Genomic DNA, 21,506 nt, shown 5'->3' with positions numbered 1-21,506 from the left:
CAGGGTCTGGGGGCTGCCCGGCAAACCGTGAAGCCGGTAGCGCTCGGGCAGCCCTTTTCGCGTGGCTGGGAGGGAGGAGGGGGAGTTAGGGCGGGGACTTTGGGGAAGGGGCAGAGTTGGGGCGGGGCCGGAGGTGGGGAAAGGGGCGGGGCCAGGGCCCGTGGAGTGTCCTCTTTTTTTATTTTTTAAATATGGTAACCCTACCAGTGTGGGCTGGGCAGTACAGGACATACATTTCTCAGGGAAGATCCAGATCAGGGTGTGTGTTGGGGGTCACTCTGCAGTATAACCAAGGCTGATGAGAATCAGGGTGTAGCTGGCAGGCTGCAGTTACACACAGGTACTCAGGGTGTGGCTTGAATGCTGAAAGGCTGTGAGCTGCCCAAGTGGGAGCTATTACAGCAAGGCATTGTAAGGCACGCAAGGCTGCAGGGCAGGGGTGATACAGCCCCCCACTAGTCTGGATTGTGCCCTGGAATGTTACAGACAGTCTCCTGAAAGCTAAATATACTTATACAGCAAGGTTAATTATTCAGACTGAATACATGCTTCACTATTTATGATAGAGTTGTATAACCAAGGCATTGCATTTCCATAATGCTACGGTCACAGAATTTGCTAGCAGAATCCACTCCATGGCTCTGAATTATGCTCCAGAATCTAAGCTTTTGTTTTAAAGAAAAGTTCCCTTCCTAGCCCTGTTTGCTGAGAAAATCATAAAAATGCGAACCCAGTGTGAATCAACAGTGTTGGAGGCTCTGTCTACATCAATTTAGTTACTCTAGAGCAAACCCTCAATGTAACAGCACCGCAACTGCACAAAGCAGGGCTTACACTACTGCAGCTTACTTCAATATGCATTTCCTGAGGACATGTCCACACTACCGCCATAGCTCTGCCGGCATAACTCCGTAGCGTAGATGCAGCCTACAGTGATGGAAGGGGTTTATCGAGCTCTGAGCTCAAGATTCTTCACATATCTGAGCCTGGTATATACTTAAAATCTATGTCGACCTAGCTACATCGCTCAGGGATGCAATGCAGTTAGAGCAACCTAATCTGCACTGTAGACACAGGTAGGTTGACAGAAGAATTCTCCTGTTGATCTAGCTCCCGGCTCTCCAGGGAGTGGATTTACTGTCTACTGCAATGGAAAACCCCCTTCCATAGTCTACACTACAGCAGTGTAGCTGCAGCTGTGCTGCTGTAGAGCTACTAGTGCAGACATACCCTAAGTATACACCAGGCCTTGATGTAGACCATTAAACTGTCTTCGGACAACCCTACAATAACTCTGAAAAATGTGAACTACCCCATTAATCTCAGTGGGGTAAATCTGAAACCTTTTTGACAATTTGAAAGTCAATACTGCTAGCTACTTCACTGATAATTTTAACAGGAGAATCCAACTAATGTGCTTATTCTACAACTTCAGACTGCTTTCCACTCCTCCTAGGTACTGAAAGACCCAACTGGTCTCTACATGACTGCCACAACCTTCAGCTTCCCTCCTGGCAACTTTAACAATGAAGTTTTAGAATGAGTTTCAAGCAAGAAAAGAAGACTTATCCAGAGTAAAATTGTAGACTGCCCTATCTCCCATACCAATGCTAAATTCTTTAGTCAAGAAAAGAGAATTCAATTAATCACACAGATCCTTTGGTAACTCATCATTTGCCAGAGAGATATGCCAAAGTAATACAGAAACCACTTTCCGCTCTTGAAGTCAGGCTATTAAATTCACATACTGTAGTATTTTAATCAATAGTAGTTATTTAAGCTATTCCTTTGATACAGGTTTTTTCATTTTGCCCCAGATGTATGTCACTTTTAGACAATTCAGACTGGCTGCGATACACATATGTAATCTGTCCTTTCAGGCTAAACCTTCAGCATTTGTAAACTTACAAATGTTCTCTCATAGGTACATAGCCCAGAAGTTATGAGACATTTAAGACTTAATGGTCAATAGCCCCATCATGGTTTTCCAACAAAGATGGGTCGAACTGAAACACTAAATTACAAATTCCACTTTGATTGATAATGAAACGATACATATCATGCAGAATTATTTGCCATGTTTTGTATTTATATTACATTTGTTTCTTTAACTTAATTTAGCTTTTTGGTCTCTGCCATTATCATAAAATGAATTCAATAAATAACAGAAAGATATGTAATCCAACCCCCATAAATACAAATACTAAAACCAGAAACATCTACAAAGATAGCTAATTAAAAGCATTACAATACAATAAAACTTAGTTGTGTCCTCTTCAGATAACAATAAAAAAAGCCTCAACAATTTTACATAAAAATGAATGAGCCTAAGACGACGACAGACTGACATGATACTTTCTAAAGGAAATACTCAAGGTTTGTGGTCAAAATAAATTTGAAAGATTGCTGGTTGACTTATGTACAGGATTTGTCTATTTTAAAACATTTCTAGAAGTGTAATTTGAGATCTTAATGTGATTGTGTCAGTTCATCATAAGACAAACAGTTCTAAAAAAAAGGAAAGTAAAAAATTGGCCAAATGTTCTAAACCTGGTGCCTAAAGTTAGGCTCCTAAACTTATATTTAGGCACCTACATAGGAATAGCCTGATTTTCCAAGGTGTTGTGCATCTGTAAGTCTCACCAAAACCCATGTGAGCTGCAGATTCTTACCACCTTTGAAAATTAGGTCATTTCTATTTAGTTTCCCAAATATAGATTTAGAAGGTTAATGTTAAGTATCCACGTTTGAAAATTTTGGGCATTGTCTGAAACAATCTCCCCTCCTCCCTTCACAAGAGAATATTTGCATGGTGTAATAATATTCATATTCAGTAGCTGCAGACCTCATTTTGCAGATGGGGATCCAGGCACAGAAGCTAAGCGACTTTCACAAAGACACACAGTGAGTCAGTGGCAGTGATGTGATTAGAACACAGGACTACTTGGGATCCCGGTCTCATGCTCAGTCTGCTAGTAGACCTCACTGCTTCTCTGGAAGAGAATATGTGTGTGTAGATAACAGGAGGAGCAAATGTGGACCCTTTATACAACAGTTTATCTTAAAAATGAAAACAGGGGATTTAATGATTTGGTTTTTATTTTAATCGTAAAGTGACTAGTCAAAAACAGTGATGTAGGGCTTCCAAATCAATATGCTTATAGAGGCACTTCTTTAGAGTTTGCTTGAGTACTGTCACGTCTACAAATGTAACTGCAGTCAACATTAATTGGTAAAGCCAGGAGGCATAAGCCCGGAGTAAGATTCAAGTCCAATTGATGAGTACATTTTAATTTGTTGATAGTATAAGGAGTGGTTCTCAACCTGCGGCCCAATCAGCACACAGCTGAGGCCCCCGAGACATCCTCAGGGCCATATAGGTTGTATTGGATGTGACCCACAATGGTAAATAATTGAGAATCACTGATATAAAAGGACATTCACATATCTTTATTATTTCATAGTCTAGTTTATTTTGACACATTCACAAATGCAGTTTTAAATATATGACAACATATTTAGTGACTGAAAATGAGACTTCTTTCATGCTAATCTTAAAATGAAGTGTCAATGTATGCTGCTAGAGAAACATTCCAACGTTAAGTCTGAAGAAACTTTCAGATCAATTAGCATTAATTAAAAAAAAAAAAAAAAAAACTGTCCATGTTTCTGGACTCCCTGAAACAAGACACTTAGAAAGAGAAAATATGTATCCTTTTATCTTATGATCAAGTTATGCTTCTGTACTGATCCACTGCATTAAAGACAAAAACATTTATTAGAATAGCGATACCTTGTTTCAGATGTAAGTTAATGAAAGAGGCATTACTGCGAAAACACTAGAAACAAAAAGCCCACCCTCTTACTAGCAACATCCACTGTTTAGATGAGACTGGGTATGTTTCTAACATCTAAAAGGGTAAGCAAAGGGGCTTATTCTTAGAGTAGTTGTCTTATGTAGGATACAGCTTGCAAATGCATTGGCAGTCAGCCAGCACTGGAGGACTTCAGCTACAAGGCCTCCTTCCATGGCAGAGCAAAGCTATCAAATGGTTGTTCTATAGTGCAAACCCAGTGAAAAGTTTTGTTTTGTTTTTTTGAAAAAAAGGATATGGCAAATACACTCGAGTACATGAAATACTATGAATTGTATGTGTCCTGGAAGAATGCACCACTATACCCCCATTCCTGCAGTCCTAAACTCCACAGGAACCATGAACTCCATGTCAGTCACGGACCTACAGATTAGCAGTGATATGCTGTTCAGGAGATTAACTGTCCAAATGAAGCAAGCAATGATTGAAAGATTTTCCAAAAATATATTCAGCCTAGATCAGGGGTTCTTAACCTTCTTCTTTCTGAGCCCTCCCGCCCCCCCACATGCTATAAAAACTCCAGAGCCCAGGGGGATGGAGGGGACTCGGGGCCAGGGGTGGGATCCTTGGGCATAGCCATAGCTTGACTTCTATTTTGGGGCAGTAAGGGTCGGTAGGGCTCGAGCCAGCTCTGCACAGCAGGGTCCAGGGAGGGAGCGCCACCTCCACCCCCTCACCTCAGCAGGTCACCCTCCTGGGTGGGGCTATGTGCCGGTGGCTGCTCCCCGAGGGCTCTACCAGCACCGGAGCCAGGTCCCCGCCTGGACAGCTCTGACCGGCTGTGTGGGCAGTCAAAGGGGGCTAGGAGATGCTGCTTCTTTCGTATGGCTGGTATAGAACAGCAACTACAATTTCACCTGAAGTTGATCGAGCCAAATGGCTACATCAGGAGTAGCATTAGCATCTGATCAGAAGGAGGCTTGGAAAGCAGATTGGGCTAAACAAGACTTAAAAAATAAGCACCTTGTGCCAGATCCCACGCAGAAGGTTCCTGGGTTTGACCTTCCATGATCATCTGAACCAAATTCGAACCAACTGTGGTAGATGCTGATATCTAATGCACAAATGGAAAATCAAGGACTCCCTGGTGTGCAAGTGTGGTTCCCCACGACAGACCATCGAACATGTCACTACCTACTGCCCAATTTATAAATATGAAGGAGGCATTACTGGAATAAATTCTGCTACTCCTGATGTAGCCAGCACAAGGTAACAGTGAGACAATTATCCATCCGCCCAAACATGTGGACCCACAACTCTGAGTATCAGGGACACTTTGGGCAGTGGACGGAGCATGCTGCAGAGCTTCCAGTTTCCCCTTTGACTGTAGATATGTTTGGCTATCATGAGCAAACGAGAAACTACTGTGAGTGAAAGATGAAGGTGTCAAGGAACAGATTTCATTTTCAAGCCTCAGAGGTGTTCTTATAAAGACCAAAGATGAAAGGGAATGGGGGCATGATTTAAAAACATACAAAAAATGCCAGTACATTGTGTTGCTTCTGGTGAAATGCTGGCATATGTGCCAAGTTTCTCTATTTTCAGATTTAGATGACACAAGTAGTGAATCACTCCCTCACTCATCTGGACTGCCTGAGTTATGTGTAGCCAGTCTTCAGATCTCTGTGTTTCAGATGACTTGTGGGACTCTCATGTAACTAGCTTCAAAGCAGTTGCTTAAAGTCCTACATCTTAAAGATCAAGAACATGTTTTATTTTTTAAAAGGAGTGGACATGATGCTGAATTTTTAGTTGCAAAAATAGCTTTTATTTCTGCTCCTGGTCCTCTGGTGTTTGTAAACTGATCTAGACCCACGGTTCTCAACTGGGGGTATGCAGACCCCCTGGGGGCTCCACCGCTGAAACCCCAAGCCCCGTCGCCTCCCCCCCCCCCCCCCCCGTGGAGCTCAAACTGGGAGTGGCGCAGGACTGAAAGCCCCATCCCTGATGCCCCCCTGCAGGGGCTGAAGCCAGGAGCAGTGCGGGGCTGTAGTCCCATCCCTGGCACACACACTCCCTCCATGGGGCTGAAGCCGTGGGGCTGAAACCCCAATCTCCCCTTCCCCCTCCCCCCCCTGAAGCCAGGAGCAGCGCGGGGCTGAAAGTCCAGCTTTTCTAAATAGTCCTGAACTACTTCTTTCTCCACAGAGGGCTGGTCACTTCCTCCCCACGCTGTGCTGCCCAGTACAGTAGTCTGTGCGTAAATGCTGTCATGAATAAGGATGGACTTAAGCCTGTGCTCCAAGTGCTTTTCTGAACTGGGGCAGGAGCAAAGAGAGCAGTGACTGAAACAAAGCACACCAAGAATCTTACGGTTCTCCATGTGAACTGAAGGAAGCCTCGCATCATTAAAAACTTCATGCATGTAGAAGAGACTCCTCCTCGCCTCCTACACAGTAACAACAAATATATTTTAGATAACTAACATTATTTAGGGGACATGTGAGGTGTCTTTGCTATCCCCAAGCTTGCTACAAAAGAAGTGGGTTTCTCTCCATGTCATGAGGTAGGAAGGGTCAAGGATTCAGGGAACTCCTCATCTTGCAGCTACATAAGAGAGGATGGGGTGAATCGGGGCTTACTGCACAGGGGAAGGGGAGATGATCAAGAGAGAGAAGCCTGACAGAGCTAGCAGCAGCTGTGCTGCTATTCAAGGAGTTCCATGCTAGTAACAGGGACAGCTGCTAACACTTACTATAACTTCAGAGAATTCTTTTAATGGTGAGTTCACATTGTTTTAGGCATTTCTGCGTGTATTCACTCCTCCCTGTTCTTGCCTCGCCTCCTGTTCCAGCAGAATTAACTATCAAATGCTTATCACATGACTCACAGACAAGGTAGTGGATGCATGCTGGAACAGGAAATGGAAGACATAATGTGCTGCCAACCCTCGTGATTGTATTGCAAGTCTTGCACTACTGGTTGTTTTTATTAAAGTCCCAGCTCCTGGAATCATGTTATTATGTAAGACACTCAGGCTTTTGTTTGTTTGTTTTAAGATTTTAGCCCTTCTGATTGTGGAGGAAAGCTTGAAAACAAGAACATATAGGGCTCCAACATCAGAATGCAAATAACAGGAGCCCCAAATAATATATTTTTAATTTCATGATTTTGAGGCTTGATTCATGATTTTTGAATGCCTAGAGTTGCAACATTGGAATATACGCTGCACACTAAGCTTGTGGGAAAGAGCAGGAGGAATGTATTTACCCCCCCCCCAGCAAAAATCAATTTTAAAAAAGGCATATGCATAAACATACATATGTGTAATGCTACATATGTATAATACTTCAGGCCCTGATTCAGTAGGTATATAAGCAAATGCCTAACAAATACATGGTTAATCGCACTGAAGTAAATGGGGACTACTCGTGTCCTTATAGCTAGTCACAGTTTAAGAACCTTATTGAATAAAGGCCTGAAGTAATAGGGCCAAAAGCTACTGAGACCAGTAAATTTTGTGGCCTATCAGCCTTAACAGGATAACCCAAATTTTCTAACGGCTGCACACAAAAAATAAATGTGCACTTTAATGCACACCAGTTAGATGTGTAAATCCATCATGCACACATTAAAGCTGAGATTGCACGCGCACGCACAGAGTATACACAAACATGCAGCTCCAACTTGTATGTACGTAGAATTTGTGCCTACGAGATAGGGGCACCTGGACTTTTACATGTAGCTGTTTGTTCTGATATTACTACTTCTTCCTGAATATATGCCATAATGTTTTCACTTTTAAAAAAAGAAAAACATACCATGATTATAGATGGAGTTTATCCACTAGATTGTGCTAATCAGGTATGACATTAAGAACTTGCTCTTGGTAGTTCTAAATTAGTACTCCCATTTTCATTTGTCAGTTTTGCAGTGACAATCAATTTAGGTTTCACATTTTGACATTTTATAAATACAGTTCAGAGTTACAAACACCAGTTTTACAAACTGACCAGACAACCAAACACCTTATTTGGAACCAGAAGTACGCAATCAGGCAGTGGCAGAGACCAAAAAAAGAAAAAGAAAAAGAGCAAATACAATACAGTACAGTGTTAAACCTAAACTACTACAAAAATAAAGGGAAAGTTTAAAAAAAGATTTGACAAGGTAAGGAAACTGTTTCTGTGCTTGTTTCATTTAAATTAAGATGGTTAAAAGCAGCATTTTTCTTCTGCATAGTAAAGTTTCAAAACTGTATTAAGTCATTGTTCAGTTGTAAATTTCTGAAAGAACAATAACATTTTGTTCAGAGTTACGAACATTTCAGAGTTACGAACAATCTCCATTCCCAAGGTATTTGTAACTCTGAGGTTCTATTGTATTGTATGCAGAAAGTGATCTGACACATTTTTAATCAGAGCTACAATGTTTAAACTCATCAATTTATTCTCAGGGTAGATTTATAGAAAAACTGGACTTTCTCAGCAGAAATTACCAATGAATTTCTGGTGGGATTTATCACAACTGAATTTAAATCAATGACTGACACAGAAAGAGTTATTGGGCCAGATCCTGAAGTGGACTTAAATGGAACTATGCTAGTTTACACCATCAGAGTATCTAGCTCATCATATCAAAAACACCCAGAGTCAAGGGCATTGGCAGGCAAGGATTAGGAATCGTTAGAAATTAAAAAATGGTACATAGTACCATATATATTATTGTCCATTATTGACAGTAAATGAGGTTTATTTTCCTGTTTCACAAATGAATTTTTGTCCTCTCTCTCCAAGGCATCAACTTTTCCAGAGTGAAAACTGGGTGGATACAAACATAGAATGGTCATTGCAACAAAGAAAAAAAACAGTTAAAAATCTACCCCACATGTAAGTGATCAGCTTCCTGAAGTAAACTAGATGTCTCTTCATTCAGGGTCTAAACGGGAAAACTGTTATATTGTCATACAGCTGTCCCTGAAAATGCGCCTTTTCTAAAACCTTACACGAGACTTAAGTGAAGGCAAACTTCCCATGACAGCAGTAACATTCTCTAGAGAAGCTGCCTAATCAAAGTGACAGTTTGGACACATACTGTATTTGCATTTAAAGAAACTGAGCACTTCAGAAACATTTACTGTGTTTCATAACAGCAAAGTATAATAAACAAAAAGCAGTTAAAAGCTTTACTGGAAAGTTAGTTCTTCTTTTCTTAAATAAAAGGTTAATCTGAAATGGAATGAGCTAAAATGCTGCAAGCGCTAAGAGCATAACAATTATTAAAATACTCCTGTTTATTTTAAATTATTTTAACTGATACAAAGATAAAGTATATGAGTAGCAGAAAATAATGGCACAAAAATCATAGATATAGACCTAGACACATGAATTTGACCAAAACGTATTTGATGGCCTTAATTACTTCAAAACCCCAGAATAATAGGGTTTTTCTAACAAATGCTGGCAGATCTATAACTGCGTGTGGCTACTGGATGTCCTCATAAAAATGCATTTTCAAGGCTACAGAGAAATATCACTTTATTTTTTAATACTTCCTACTTTAAAAATGAGTGTGCACTGAGACCACAATAAAAACTACCATTCTAAGCTGTGAACAAATCAACAGTATTTTACACAATGCAAGGTTTTTCATAATAAAGTGTGAAGATTTAAATTAATACTAATTTTAAATCAAGATATCTAGGTCATAAACATGCATTTGTTCCCATATCCATATATAATTTTCTGCCCTGTCAAAATATCCAGTTATACCATGAATTTATTTTGCTTCAAATGCTAGTCACTAAAGAGAACACATCAACCTCCCTCACCTAAAACTTTTTTATAGGAATTGGGAGAAAAAAAAGAATAGTAATACTTAATGTAATAATTTGCTTTGATCTTTAAGTAATATGCAGTGACCCATAACTGAAATGAGTTAAACTGACATAAGCTCATTAGGAGAAATCATCTTTTAAAGAGCATCATAGCAGTTCTCAAATAAAAAAGATTATTTAAATAAGGAAATAAGAAATAGCATGATGTATTTAAAATAATAGACACATTCATAACAGCGTCCTTTCCCTGAATTTCTACTTCACTCCAAGTGCATCTCTTTCCATTCAGAGACACAAGCTTAACAGAATAGTTTATAACATCGGATATAGTGTACTGCTACTTAATTTTAATGTATACGCTGCTGGTGTATCTAATACATCTGTAAGTGGTGTCTAAACCCCAAATAAGACAAACTGAGCTAAAAATCTGATATGTGGTTTTTCATCTCCTGAGGAAAACTCAAAGCCAAACATGCAAAGGGTTGGGAGGGGGACCAAACTGGGGGGAGGGAGGGAATGAAGGACACGAACCCAGTGTGTGTACCAATAAAGACTACAGGCAAATATATCTGTTGTACTATGGGCAACGGGGATGGATCACTTGATGATTACCTGTTCTGTTCTTTCCCTCTGAAGCACTTGGCACTGGCCACTGTCGGAAGACAGGTTACTGGGCTAGATGAACCATTGGTCTGACCCAGTTTGGACATTCTTACGCACTTCCAAAAAGCACATCTTTGGCCTAATCCCATAGAAGTCAATGGCAAAGTTAATTTAAGGTGCTTCTGATTTTTTCTTTTCTTCACCAAGCAGGTGATTTAAAAACAAAACAAAACAAACAAGATCTCAGAGGATGGTGGGGAAATCTGTCCCTTTCCGTGAGTAGGTCACGAATGGCAGTCCTGCTGATGATGAGATGACTATGCAGCAACTGTATCATTACAAAATGGCATCCTATTTTTGGATTTTAACTCCTATGAGCCCCAGACACTTGTGGATGAGCTTTGCTTGATGGTGAAGAGTTCAGCATGATTATGTCATGTACCATCTAGCGTACATGTATGTACACTGTGTGTACATATGTATACATATACAATATATACACACACATAGGGTGACCAGATGTCCCAATTTTATAGGGACAGTCCCGATATTTGGGGCTTTGTCTTATGTAGGCGCCTATTACCTCCCACCCCGTCCTGATTTTTCACACTTGCTGTCTGGTCACCCTACACACACACACACACCTCTCTCTCTCTTTCTCTCTCTCTCTCTCTCACACACACACACACACACACACCCCTCCTTTGCTGCACTGAATGGTCCCCATCCTCAAATGCATGCACTTGTACACAGTGCCCTCTAATGGCTGCTTTACAGAGGATACAAGCCCTATTACTACACCTAACAGAATATGTCTACACTAGTGAACCGCACCATTGTCACTTGCACTGATGTGACTGGACTGGTATAAGCTGTAATGGTGTTATATGTTCACTGTGGATTTCCCATTTCAAGTGCACACAATGCACTCATGGCTACACAGAGCACTCCCTCTAAATCAGTGGCTCTGAACCTTTCCAGACTACTATACCCCTTTCAGAAGACTGATTTGTCTTGCGTACCCCCAAGTTTCACCTCATTAAAAAATTACTTGCTTACAAAATCAGACATAAAAATACAAAAGTGTCATAGCACACTATTACTGGAAAATTGCGTATTTTCTCATTTTTACCATATAATTACAAAATTAATCAATTGGAATATAAATATTGTACTTACATGTCAGTGTATAGACTAGAGCAATATGAATAAGTCATTGTCTGTATGAAATTTTAGTTTGTACTGACTTCACTGGTGCTTTTTTATGTAGCCTGTTGTAAAACTAGGCAAATATCTAGATGAGTTGATGTACCCGCTGGAAGACCTCTCCGTACCCGCAGGGGTACGTGTACCCTGGTTGAGAACCACTGCTCTAAATGTTGCGGGGCCTGTGGATTGCTACACCTATCTCACATTGCTCAGCCCGGCTCCCAGGTCCATGTGCAATATGTCTAGGATATGTTCGAGCTGTTCCCAAATACACCTCTACCCCAATATAACACGACCCGATGTAACATGAATTCGGATATAATGCGGTAAAGCAGCACTCCGGGGGGGGCGGGGCTGCGTGCTCCGGCGGATCAAAGCAAATTCAATATAACGCGGTAAGATTTTTTGGCTCCCAAGGAAGCATTATATCGGGGTAGAGGTGTACTTTAAATGGTTTTGCCTTGAAGAGGCTCTGACCTGGCACTTGCAAATATCATGGACGGAGAGTAAGCAGTTCTCACTGTGGCTACTGCCAGACTGACTCTAAGGGCTTGTCTACACTACCGCACAGGGTCGAGCTAAGATACGCAACTTCAGCTACATGAATAGCATAGCTGAAGTCAACGTACTTAGATCTACTTACCACGGGATCTTCACCGCGGTAAGTCAACAGCTGACACTCTCCCGTCGACTCCGCTTGCGCTTTTCATTCTGGTGGAGTACCGAAGTGGACAGGAGAGCGCTCAGCAGTTGATTTATCGCATCTATACTAGACGTGATAAATCGACCCCCACTTGATCGATCGCTGCCCCCGATCTGGCAGGTAGTGTAGACCAGTTGTTCTCAAACTTGGGCCGCCGCTTGTGCAGGGAAAGCCCCTGGCGGGCCGGGCTGGTTTGTTTACCTGCCGATCGCAGCTCCCACTGGGGGCTGCAGGAAGCGGCGCGGGCCGAGGGACGTGCTGGCCGCCCTTCCCGCAGCCCCCATTGGCCTGGGACGCTGAACTGCGGCCAGTGGGAGCCGCGATCGGCCGAACCTGCAGACACGGCAGGTAATCAAACTGGCCTGGCACACCAGGGGCTTTCCCTGAACAAGCGGCGGCCCAAGTTTGAGAACCACTGGTGTAGACAAGCCCTGAGGCATGGAGGCCCAGTACATATAGTAGGACGAGCCCTGTCACCTTAGGGTTCTTGAGGGGGTAAGAAGCTTGATTTCATTATTTTAATTCATTTCTTACATTTTTTAATTTTAAATGTTCATTCCTGTTTTTCTTCTTTTCTCATTTTGTAGCTGAATGAAGGATTCTTCTATCTTGTGGTTTCTTTCTACAAGCCAAGACAGGAGCAGTCCAGAGGAAGGACATCCCTCCAAGCTGCTTTGTGTAGCTCAGTGAGTTCCCTCCATCCTTCTTCTTCTACCTACTGCATTGGAGCCCCCAGGGGACACAGGTTTGTGCAGCAGGGACAAATGGGTGCTGGAGCACATGGGAGAGGCAAGTGGCTTTACTTGGGGGAAAGACGGAATTCATTTTGATGTGCCTCTGTTAGCTAATGACTCTGTTCTCTTTTCTTTTTTAGATCTCAGGAGTACAGTAGAGCTGATGAGGCAGTGGGTGGACAGCTGTGGCAACCCACCAGTAAAGTATGTACATTAGTGAGTGTTTGAATGCTTCTGTGGGTGTCTATATGTCTGCACTGATTTTGTCCCTTTTTGTTACTCCTGAGGAACAAAGCAAAAGTGTTTTTTTTAATTCATTTTATTAGTTTTATTTCTATTAAGCTTTTGTGTCCTCCTTTCGGAATCAATTCAAGCAAGCACTGAAGCATTTGCTTAAGTCCCAATAAAATCAATGACAGGTAAGCACGTGCTTTGGTGCTTTGATGAATTGAGGTCTAAAATCTGGAAATCGGAGATGGTGAGAGTCAGGAACAGGCAGAGCTGACAGCAGCCAAGACCTGCATGCAGCCACCTTCAGAGGATCATAGAAATGTAGGACTGGAACAGACATTGAGGGGTCATCTATCTCAGTCCCATGCTCTAAGGCGGGACCAAGTTCACCTATCAGGGATGGTCTAGGTTTTTGTCTAACATGTTCTTTAAAACCTCCAATGATGGGGATTCCACGACCTCCCTTGGATGCCTATTCCAGAGCTTAACTACCCTTAGAGTTAGAAAGTTTTTCCTAATATCTATTCTAAATCTCCTTTGCGGAAGATTAAGCCCACTGCTTCTTGTCCTACCTTCGGTGGACAAAGAGAACAATTGATCGCAAACCTCTTTATAACAGCCCTTAAAATAGTTGAAGACTGTTATTGGGCCCCCCATGATGAATAACAAGCATGCTACGGGGTTGATACGGTAAAGCATGCCAAATTCTTCCAGGTGGACAAGGCCAAAGAGTTTTCTTTAGTTCAAGTGGTGGACTGATTTTGAAGTGGAAGTTCCTGGGTACCATGATACATCCTGTGTTTGTGTGTGTGCACTCTATTGTATCTTGTAATAAGCTCTTCTGGAACAGTATTGTTGTAAAGTTTTAAAAAATTATATAAGAACGCACATGCTGAACTCTTAGTATAATTCCATTTAGCATTTATACAATACCAACGTTTATACAGCAGTGTACATCACCAATGCACCGCATGAGTGCATGAAACTATGAAAACTACACAGCAATACATTCAACATAAATAGCCATTCAATGCATACCTAAAAATAGTAATCAAGGAAGCTTCAGACAATGGACATTATTAAAAAAAAACAAACAGAAAACATTTACTGCACTGTGGTTTTTGACTTTGCAGATGCATTTGCAGTCTTCCCCACATTTAGAATGGAAAATACCACAAATGCCACAATAAACTTCACTACCACGAGTGGTACTGTAACTTATTTATTGTTTTAAATGACATCCATTGTAGATAATTTAGTAATCTTTTTTAAAATGGTATTTAAAAAATTATTTCATAATACAGAAATGTAAATATCAGTATTTTTGTAGTATACATAAACAATTATATTATACTATACTGATATATATAATACAAAATATACATATATTTAAATATTTATAATTATAAATATATAGGTATTTAATATTATATTACTAAAGGTACTAAATAAACCTTTGAAGTATCATCATTTTCTACTGGGTTTTTAACTTGATACAATTCATTTATTTGCTAGCTATTACTTAATTTTTTAAAAAGCATATAATTGATTATGATGATGACAATGATCAGCTACAGAAGAGTGAAAAGTGAAGTTCTGAAATACTAAGTATCAATTAAATAAATGATTGCATGGACCCAACTGAGACTAGACTCTGGTCTGAGTTCAAAACATAGCCTAAAAGTAACCGCGTAGATATAGGTGGCACAAATTACATTCTCAAGTAACTGCTGTGGAAACTAATACATCTTGAAAGAAAAATAAGTGATTTCCCCCCCCATGAAACTGAGTGAGATATTGGCAACAATCAGGTATATAAGCGATTCTCCTTCAATTGTCTACAAACTCCTCTGTGAATTTGTCTTAGCCCTGACCTGTAACTTCCCTGCTATTCCAGTACTTAGCTTCTCTCAAGTCAAGATGTGTGGTTGTGTCAAACTGTTTGGTAGGTTTAGTTGATAACGTGTGCAAATCCTAGCATATAGCCCTTATAGGCTATCTATTTATCTATATATATAGCAAGTAGAGATTTTGACAAGTAGAAGTTGCAAAAAAAAATCTAAGATGTAACCCTCCCCCCCAAGATTATTAAGTTAAATGTTTGAAAACATAAGATGATTATAGAAAGAGGAATCTGTACTGTAGCAAACTGTTTCAAATTAAAACCAATATAGCTCATTACATTTTGGAAAAAGAATGCCAAGCTGCAAGAATAGAAGGTACTTTACGGTATTTTACCTTATCCAGTAGTGTAATTTCACAATGAAATGCCATTAGCACTCCATGAGTATGTAAATGAGGACAATTAAATTAGTCCTATTATGAATGTTAATTAGTCTGTTATGATGGCACTTTTGTATACCTAATATGATGCTGTCAAGCTAAACAATGAGTTCTAAAGAAAAGATTAATGGGTCTTTAAAGCTGGCAAACTTGTGTTATTTATTCCAGTAAGACCCGCATGTACTAGAGATGTCTTCAACCAAGACTTTGTTTGCTTTTTAAAATATTAGTTTGTCCCAGTTTTATTATTTAGCCATGCCTTTTTTAAGTACAAATAAACTGGTACATTATGCATGCTGACTACGCACCACCGGCTTTTGCTTCTAGATAGATCCATTAGCTAAATCTATTGAGTAGCAATCTAAAAGTAGCAACTGATAAAAATTATTTCCATTTGGGGTTACAGCTAGTATGGCATAAAAACCTTAGTCCCGTGAAGATAATTCATTGATTTAATAAAAGACTAATTCATTTAATGATAGGTGACTGAAATTATGGGCCAGAGTTTGTAAGTTAGGTGCAACAGCCTTGCACTGCTCATTTGTGTGTACGTGCAAATCATGTATTTGCATGCACAAATAGCCATTTTAGGTACCAAGAGGGCTCTGTGTGTTTGCATACATTATGCTCGCACAAATGTATGCACACAATTGCACCTGAACATTGAAAAGCTGGTGCTATATTTTTTGTTTTGTTGCAGCATAACAGTGGAGTGGAGGAGGACTGAATAAATTGCAGTAAGAATTCACTTGCACCAGCCACTTTCATAGGTAACTAAGAGTAAATAGGAAATTCAAGCAGAACTACTTCAGGCAAAGGTAACACATAGAGTCAGTTACCCTAGAAAGTGATTGAAGCAGAATACAATTGAATCCAAGCTACACACCTCATCTTAACTCCTTTTCCACAGGAGGTGGAGTTTGGGGAGCATAGTGACAAGGCAGAAATGTGGGATTAAGAAAAAGGGTTGGGATGTGGGCTTCGTGATTCTCCCAGAGCTTTTTCTTGTTCCCAAGGGTATGTCTACACTGGCACTTAGTCGGCAAAACTTTTGTCATTCAGGAGTGTTAAAAAAAAAGCACTCTTCTGCCAACAAAGCTGCTGCTACTCATGGGAGGTGGGCGTTTTTTTTGTCAGCAGGAGAGCTCTCTCCTGCCGACAAACAGCAGCTACACGGTGCGGCTTTGAGTGGCACGGCTGTAGCGGCACAGCCGTGTCGCTAAAAGCTGCATAGTGTAGCCATAGCCTAAAACTTCAGTTGCCTAGAAGTGCCTGATGAAGAGTCAAGATTAAATAACTGATGATTGTCAACTTTACAACCATTAGGAAAACTAAAGCCTTAATGATAGAAGATAGGTTAAGTCATGTAAGTTGTGAACTTAAGTTTACTAGAGGGAATCTTCAGCTTTAAAAATCTAAAATGTCAATGATCTGTCAATTCCTAGGATTAACAAACTGTACACATTTACAGAGGGAGATGCTGTATCCTTATAATGGAACTAAGACGAGAAGAAAGTGAAAAACCAACTGTCTGGATGTCTGAGATATGTTTTTTATCTTTTAAAAAACCTATATCAAGTATAAACATCCTCTCTGATTAAAGGGTTTCACTTTGTTTTTGTAGATTTCTATAGATTAGGGAGTGGTATCATTCTCCCCAATCCTCATATTAAAACTTTTTTCCCAAGAAATCTGCGACCCCACTCAAAAACAACCTGTCAAATACATTATATACATAAAATTAAACTTTTCTACAGAAATCTCTCTTTTAATAAATATAACCAATACAAGAATTAAACGTTACAACAAGAAAGCAGGCACTAATAAAGCACAAGATTATCAATCCAGTTTCTAAATGTCACCTAGACTTCTAAAAGTGACTCAAGCCTTTCTGAATTCTTCCTGGTTGTCATTTAAATGGAATCTTATTCTTCTCTAAATTATGCTGTATAACTTAAGGCTGGCAGCCAATCTACAACCACTAGGGTGACCAGATGTCCCGATTTTATAGGGACAGTCCTGATATTTGGGGCTTTTTCTTATGTAGGTGCCAATAACCCCCCACCCCCGTCCCGATTTTTCACACTTGCTATCTGGTCACCTTAACAACCACACTGATCTGCATCTTTCCATTTATCAGAAAACTAGTAGCAGCTCTCAATTTCTCTTCCATTGCACTCACCAATACAGCATCTCGGACTTCAAAATTACTGATAATTTTTGCAGCAGCATTTCTTAAAAGTAGTTAAACAAAATCAAACACGCTTACATTTGCGATAAGGCTGAAGACACTGCAGATACTGCTAGAAAAAGTGATGTTCTCAGCAATGTTTCTTAGGCACACTAAAAACATCCTGCTGCAAGCTAAATTTGTGCTGTCCAATGGAGTATCACCAATGCAAAACTGCAAACTGGAAATCATATATCATATATCTAGAGTAGAGACTGAGGAAATCATATTCTGTGCTGTTCAGTGGCCTTCAACCACAATCTGAAATATCAGGCTGGAACAGCACACAAGGTGGTAAACAGAGATATTTACCTACAGTAATGTACTGGAGTTTTGTACTGCAATCTCCAGAATACACACCTAGGAGAGAAGTGTACAGTAGGTGGGATTGCCTGGAGCACGAGTGATGAAAAAATATTAAAATGGTGACATTCCCAAGAGTCATCTAGTTACTCTGACAGGCAGATTCCCTAGCTGGTGTTAATGGTTATAGCTCCATTGAAGTTAGCGGACGATCTTCCCCTCAGTATACCTGAAGGGAAAAAACTGTATGAAAAAAGCTCAGTTGAAGAAATAGGCCCAGAAATCTGAAATGTTACATAGACAAAATACAGCATTTTAAAATGTCTTTGAAAGTAGTACCTAGATCAATCCTCCAGACCCCTCTATTTCGAGCTTAAAAAGAAAAAGAAACTTCCACATGAAAGTCAAGCCTGACATGATTCACCTAAGCCTGTTCCCCCCCCCTAAGAATAAACAACAGTAACATAATTAGAACTCGCCTACATAGGGAAATTATGTGGAGTTAGCGAGGGTGTGAATTTAAATTACAGCAAATTACCTACTCCACACTAACTCCCTCTTTGTCTGCACTAAGAGTGCCTTTGTGTGCTTTACCTGAATACGCTTTTATATAAGGGTAAATCTTGAGGATAATACTAATGTGATGATAAACAAGAAAATAACTGATCTCCAATCAAATTACTGAACACCGATTTTTCACAATCCCGTTTTATAGGTACATTACTTATTCTGAGCACCTGATTTTTGCAAATTTTAAAATTCACAGTAGGGAAGCACAAAGTAAAGTATAGATGTGTTCCTAAAGTAGATAGTTTTCTTCTGATCACCTGTGAATTTCAGTATTTTTAAGAACTCCTTTGCACACAGACACATTCATCATGACCTGCATATATTTATATTTGCAAAGGAGTTGAATACAAACACTACTTCCACTGAAGCACTCTCCACAAGATCAAGTACAGGCTAATTCATAAAGACAAGCAGGAAAAGGTAATATTTGCACCTTCCATGCAAGCTATACATAATTATGGCATTTTCAAGAAAATCCTTTTGCAGCATGTAAGTTGTAATATAAACATACTGCACATTGCATATTTCATTACAAAGGCAGAGTCATGTTCATGTTAATTTTGTTAAATAAGTGATACGTTCAGTCCTTACCAAATTTTCCTGGTTCCTGGCAGCTACTTTCTGATCATCTTCTCCCCCATTTTTCATGTATTTGACCTCTTCCACTGGTTTGATCCTATACTCATCTGAGTACCAAGAAAAAAAGAAAGAAAGAAAAGTTTTGTACCAGTGTACTTCAGTAAATGGAAAAACAGCCGACTGGAAAAAAACCATACTGCTTATTATCAACCAAGCCCTAAATGGTATAGACCCCTAGTAATCTCAGCGTCTGCTCTCTTCCTAACACCCATCATGGAAACAAGTCTATAAAAGAACACTTCAAAAAAGTGACTCAAAAGTAAATCTCATGGGGAATCACAGGCAAAAAATTCTCAGTTGTCTCTGGAATTTGACCCAAACAGATGTGCATCTTGGACCCAGATCTAGAGCAATGCGTAAGGCACATCTCTTTGTTTAGGTTTTCCAGTAACTACAGGCATTGAAATTTTCTATCATCTAAGTCTTCAAGTTACTATTGTCATCATGGATCCTCTCAGGGAAGATGGTCTGCTGCTCTGAAAGTTCGCATGCTCCCTATTTGTGGGAAGATGTTGTTTGATACAGTTCTAACCTACACAAAGTGTGCCCAAGGTAACTTAAATGCTTATTACTACTACAGAAAGAAAACGTGAAGCAATTTTAAAATATAGAAACAGAGCATAAGATTAGAATTACAGAACTAAAGAGAATTTAGAGCTAACAAAAATCCTATGACAGTGTAGTGTTTCATGGGATAGGGAAGGGAAACTGAGGAGTTGTGTGATACTGGAGTAAAGTCTATGCTTGCACTGAGGGGAGGAGGAAATGATTCATGTAAGCATCACTCACATGTCTAAGGCTAACATATCCTCATTTAAGCCCAAATCTTGAGAGCCTTACATAAACCCTGACCATAGGCGTTGCAACCTTTGTAGAAGTGGGAGTGGAAGGTGGCCAAGGTCAAAGTGGCAAGGGAATTAAAATACTATTTAAATATCCCACAGAGCACAACTGTAACATAAGTGACCAGAATACAAAAGGAAGCCATATTATAACATTTAAGGTATAATTATAGTATGCACAAATGAAAAAAAAAAAAGACCACTTTAATTCTAAACATCAGCACTGCATTTTATTTTTGCACTTCTTTTATTGTACTTCACTTGCATTTATCATTTTACTACATACATTCCACTATTCATACTGCACTAATTAATATTATTGAACTGTAACTTGCAATTCTGTAACATTACAACCAAATCATCCTTGTTTATATAGAATGCATAACTTAAAAATTGTAACCTTAAATTGTAAATCTCCTTGGAAAAAGGCATCAGCCAAATAAATAACAACAACAACAAACAGCTTTGAAGGGAGGTAAACATGTCCCCATATGACAGCTACCATAAAAATGTTTTTTTCTAGTGTTTTATAAAAAACCAAATCTAAAATATATTTTTAGAAAACCTAACAAACACCATCAACAGGCTGTAGAGATAGAAGGAATACAATCTCTATTAAGCAAAAAATGTAAACAATACAATTCTGATCACGCGATTATCTAGGATTGCAGTGGATATCTAGGAATGCATCTGATCTGATCTCATAGGGCATCTTGGCCTTTAGCGGCACGATCATGTTTTTCCCACAGTGCATATGTTTCTTTTTGTTTTTGTTTTTAAAGGGCGGGGGGCATGGCCCCTGGGCCCCCCTGGTTCCAGCATATGACCCTAACTCAGCAAAGCAAATATAAGGGCATGCTTAACTTTAAACGTGTGTAAATCCCACTGAAGTCAAAAGGAAGTTTAGTCTGACTCATACTAAAGTAAAGACCACAGGATTTGGCCTTTATAAATGGTTCAATACCTACTCCTTCCAACATTGCCATCACAGCACTATGAATGGACATTATACATGTGGAGGAACGGAATTACACTGCATAGTCTCCTTTGTTTTCTATGTGATGTGTCCCACAATGAACGAGTTCTACAGTCCTTGCAATATCTGTATCATCTTTGGCAAGCTAACAAGTGATGCATACTAGCAATTATATATGAGTTTACCTATATACTGTCTGGATTGAAAAAAAAGTTACAGATTCACAGTTAAAGTTGGAAATTTACCCAAATTCCAGTGAACTTTTATACTTTTTCTGTATTTCCTTTTCCAGTATTGCTGATTATTGAGATGCATGTCTAATATCCCCTGTTGGACCACAAAAAGCCTTTTTAGTTCCGTGGCACTACTGAACAAAATAACACTGGTCTACAATTTTTGAGAAGTCGTCTGCTTCAGAGATAAAATGTGCTATTTATTATGTATTTTGATGTGCTGAATTCAAATATGACAATTAAAACAACTGTTTGGCTACTGTTTCTAAGATATTTAAGTTTTTACATTTTATGTCTAT

General features: G+C 39.7%; 1 protein-coding gene across 2 annotated transcripts in view; it reads right to left on the bottom strand.

Annotated features, from left to right (window-relative positions):
- The window catches only part of LOC112103417 (uncharacterized protein C1orf21), a 197,646-nt gene that overhangs the window by 53,821 nt on the left and 122,319 nt on the right, over positions 1–21,506 (bottom strand). For both annotated transcript variants that reach the window (XM_024195153.1, XM_024195152.1), the window contains exon 3: positions 19,109–19,203. In XM_024195153.1, the coding sequence (XP_024050921.1) occupies positions 19,109–19,203 (95 nt within the window). The remainder of the gene's footprint in view (positions 1–19,108; positions 19,204–21,506) is intronic.

The sequence above is a fragment of the Terrapene carolina genome, unplaced genomic scaffold (genome assembly GCF_002925995.2).
Source record: "Terrapene carolina triunguis isolate 2854851 unplaced genomic scaffold, T_m_triunguis-2.0 Scaffold210, whole genome shotgun sequence".
Taxonomy (NCBI): domain Eukaryota; kingdom Metazoa; phylum Chordata; order Testudines; family Emydidae; genus Terrapene; species Terrapene triunguis.
The sequence above is the reverse complement of the archived record's forward strand: the minus strand, read 5'-3'. Positions and strand labels throughout refer to the sequence as shown.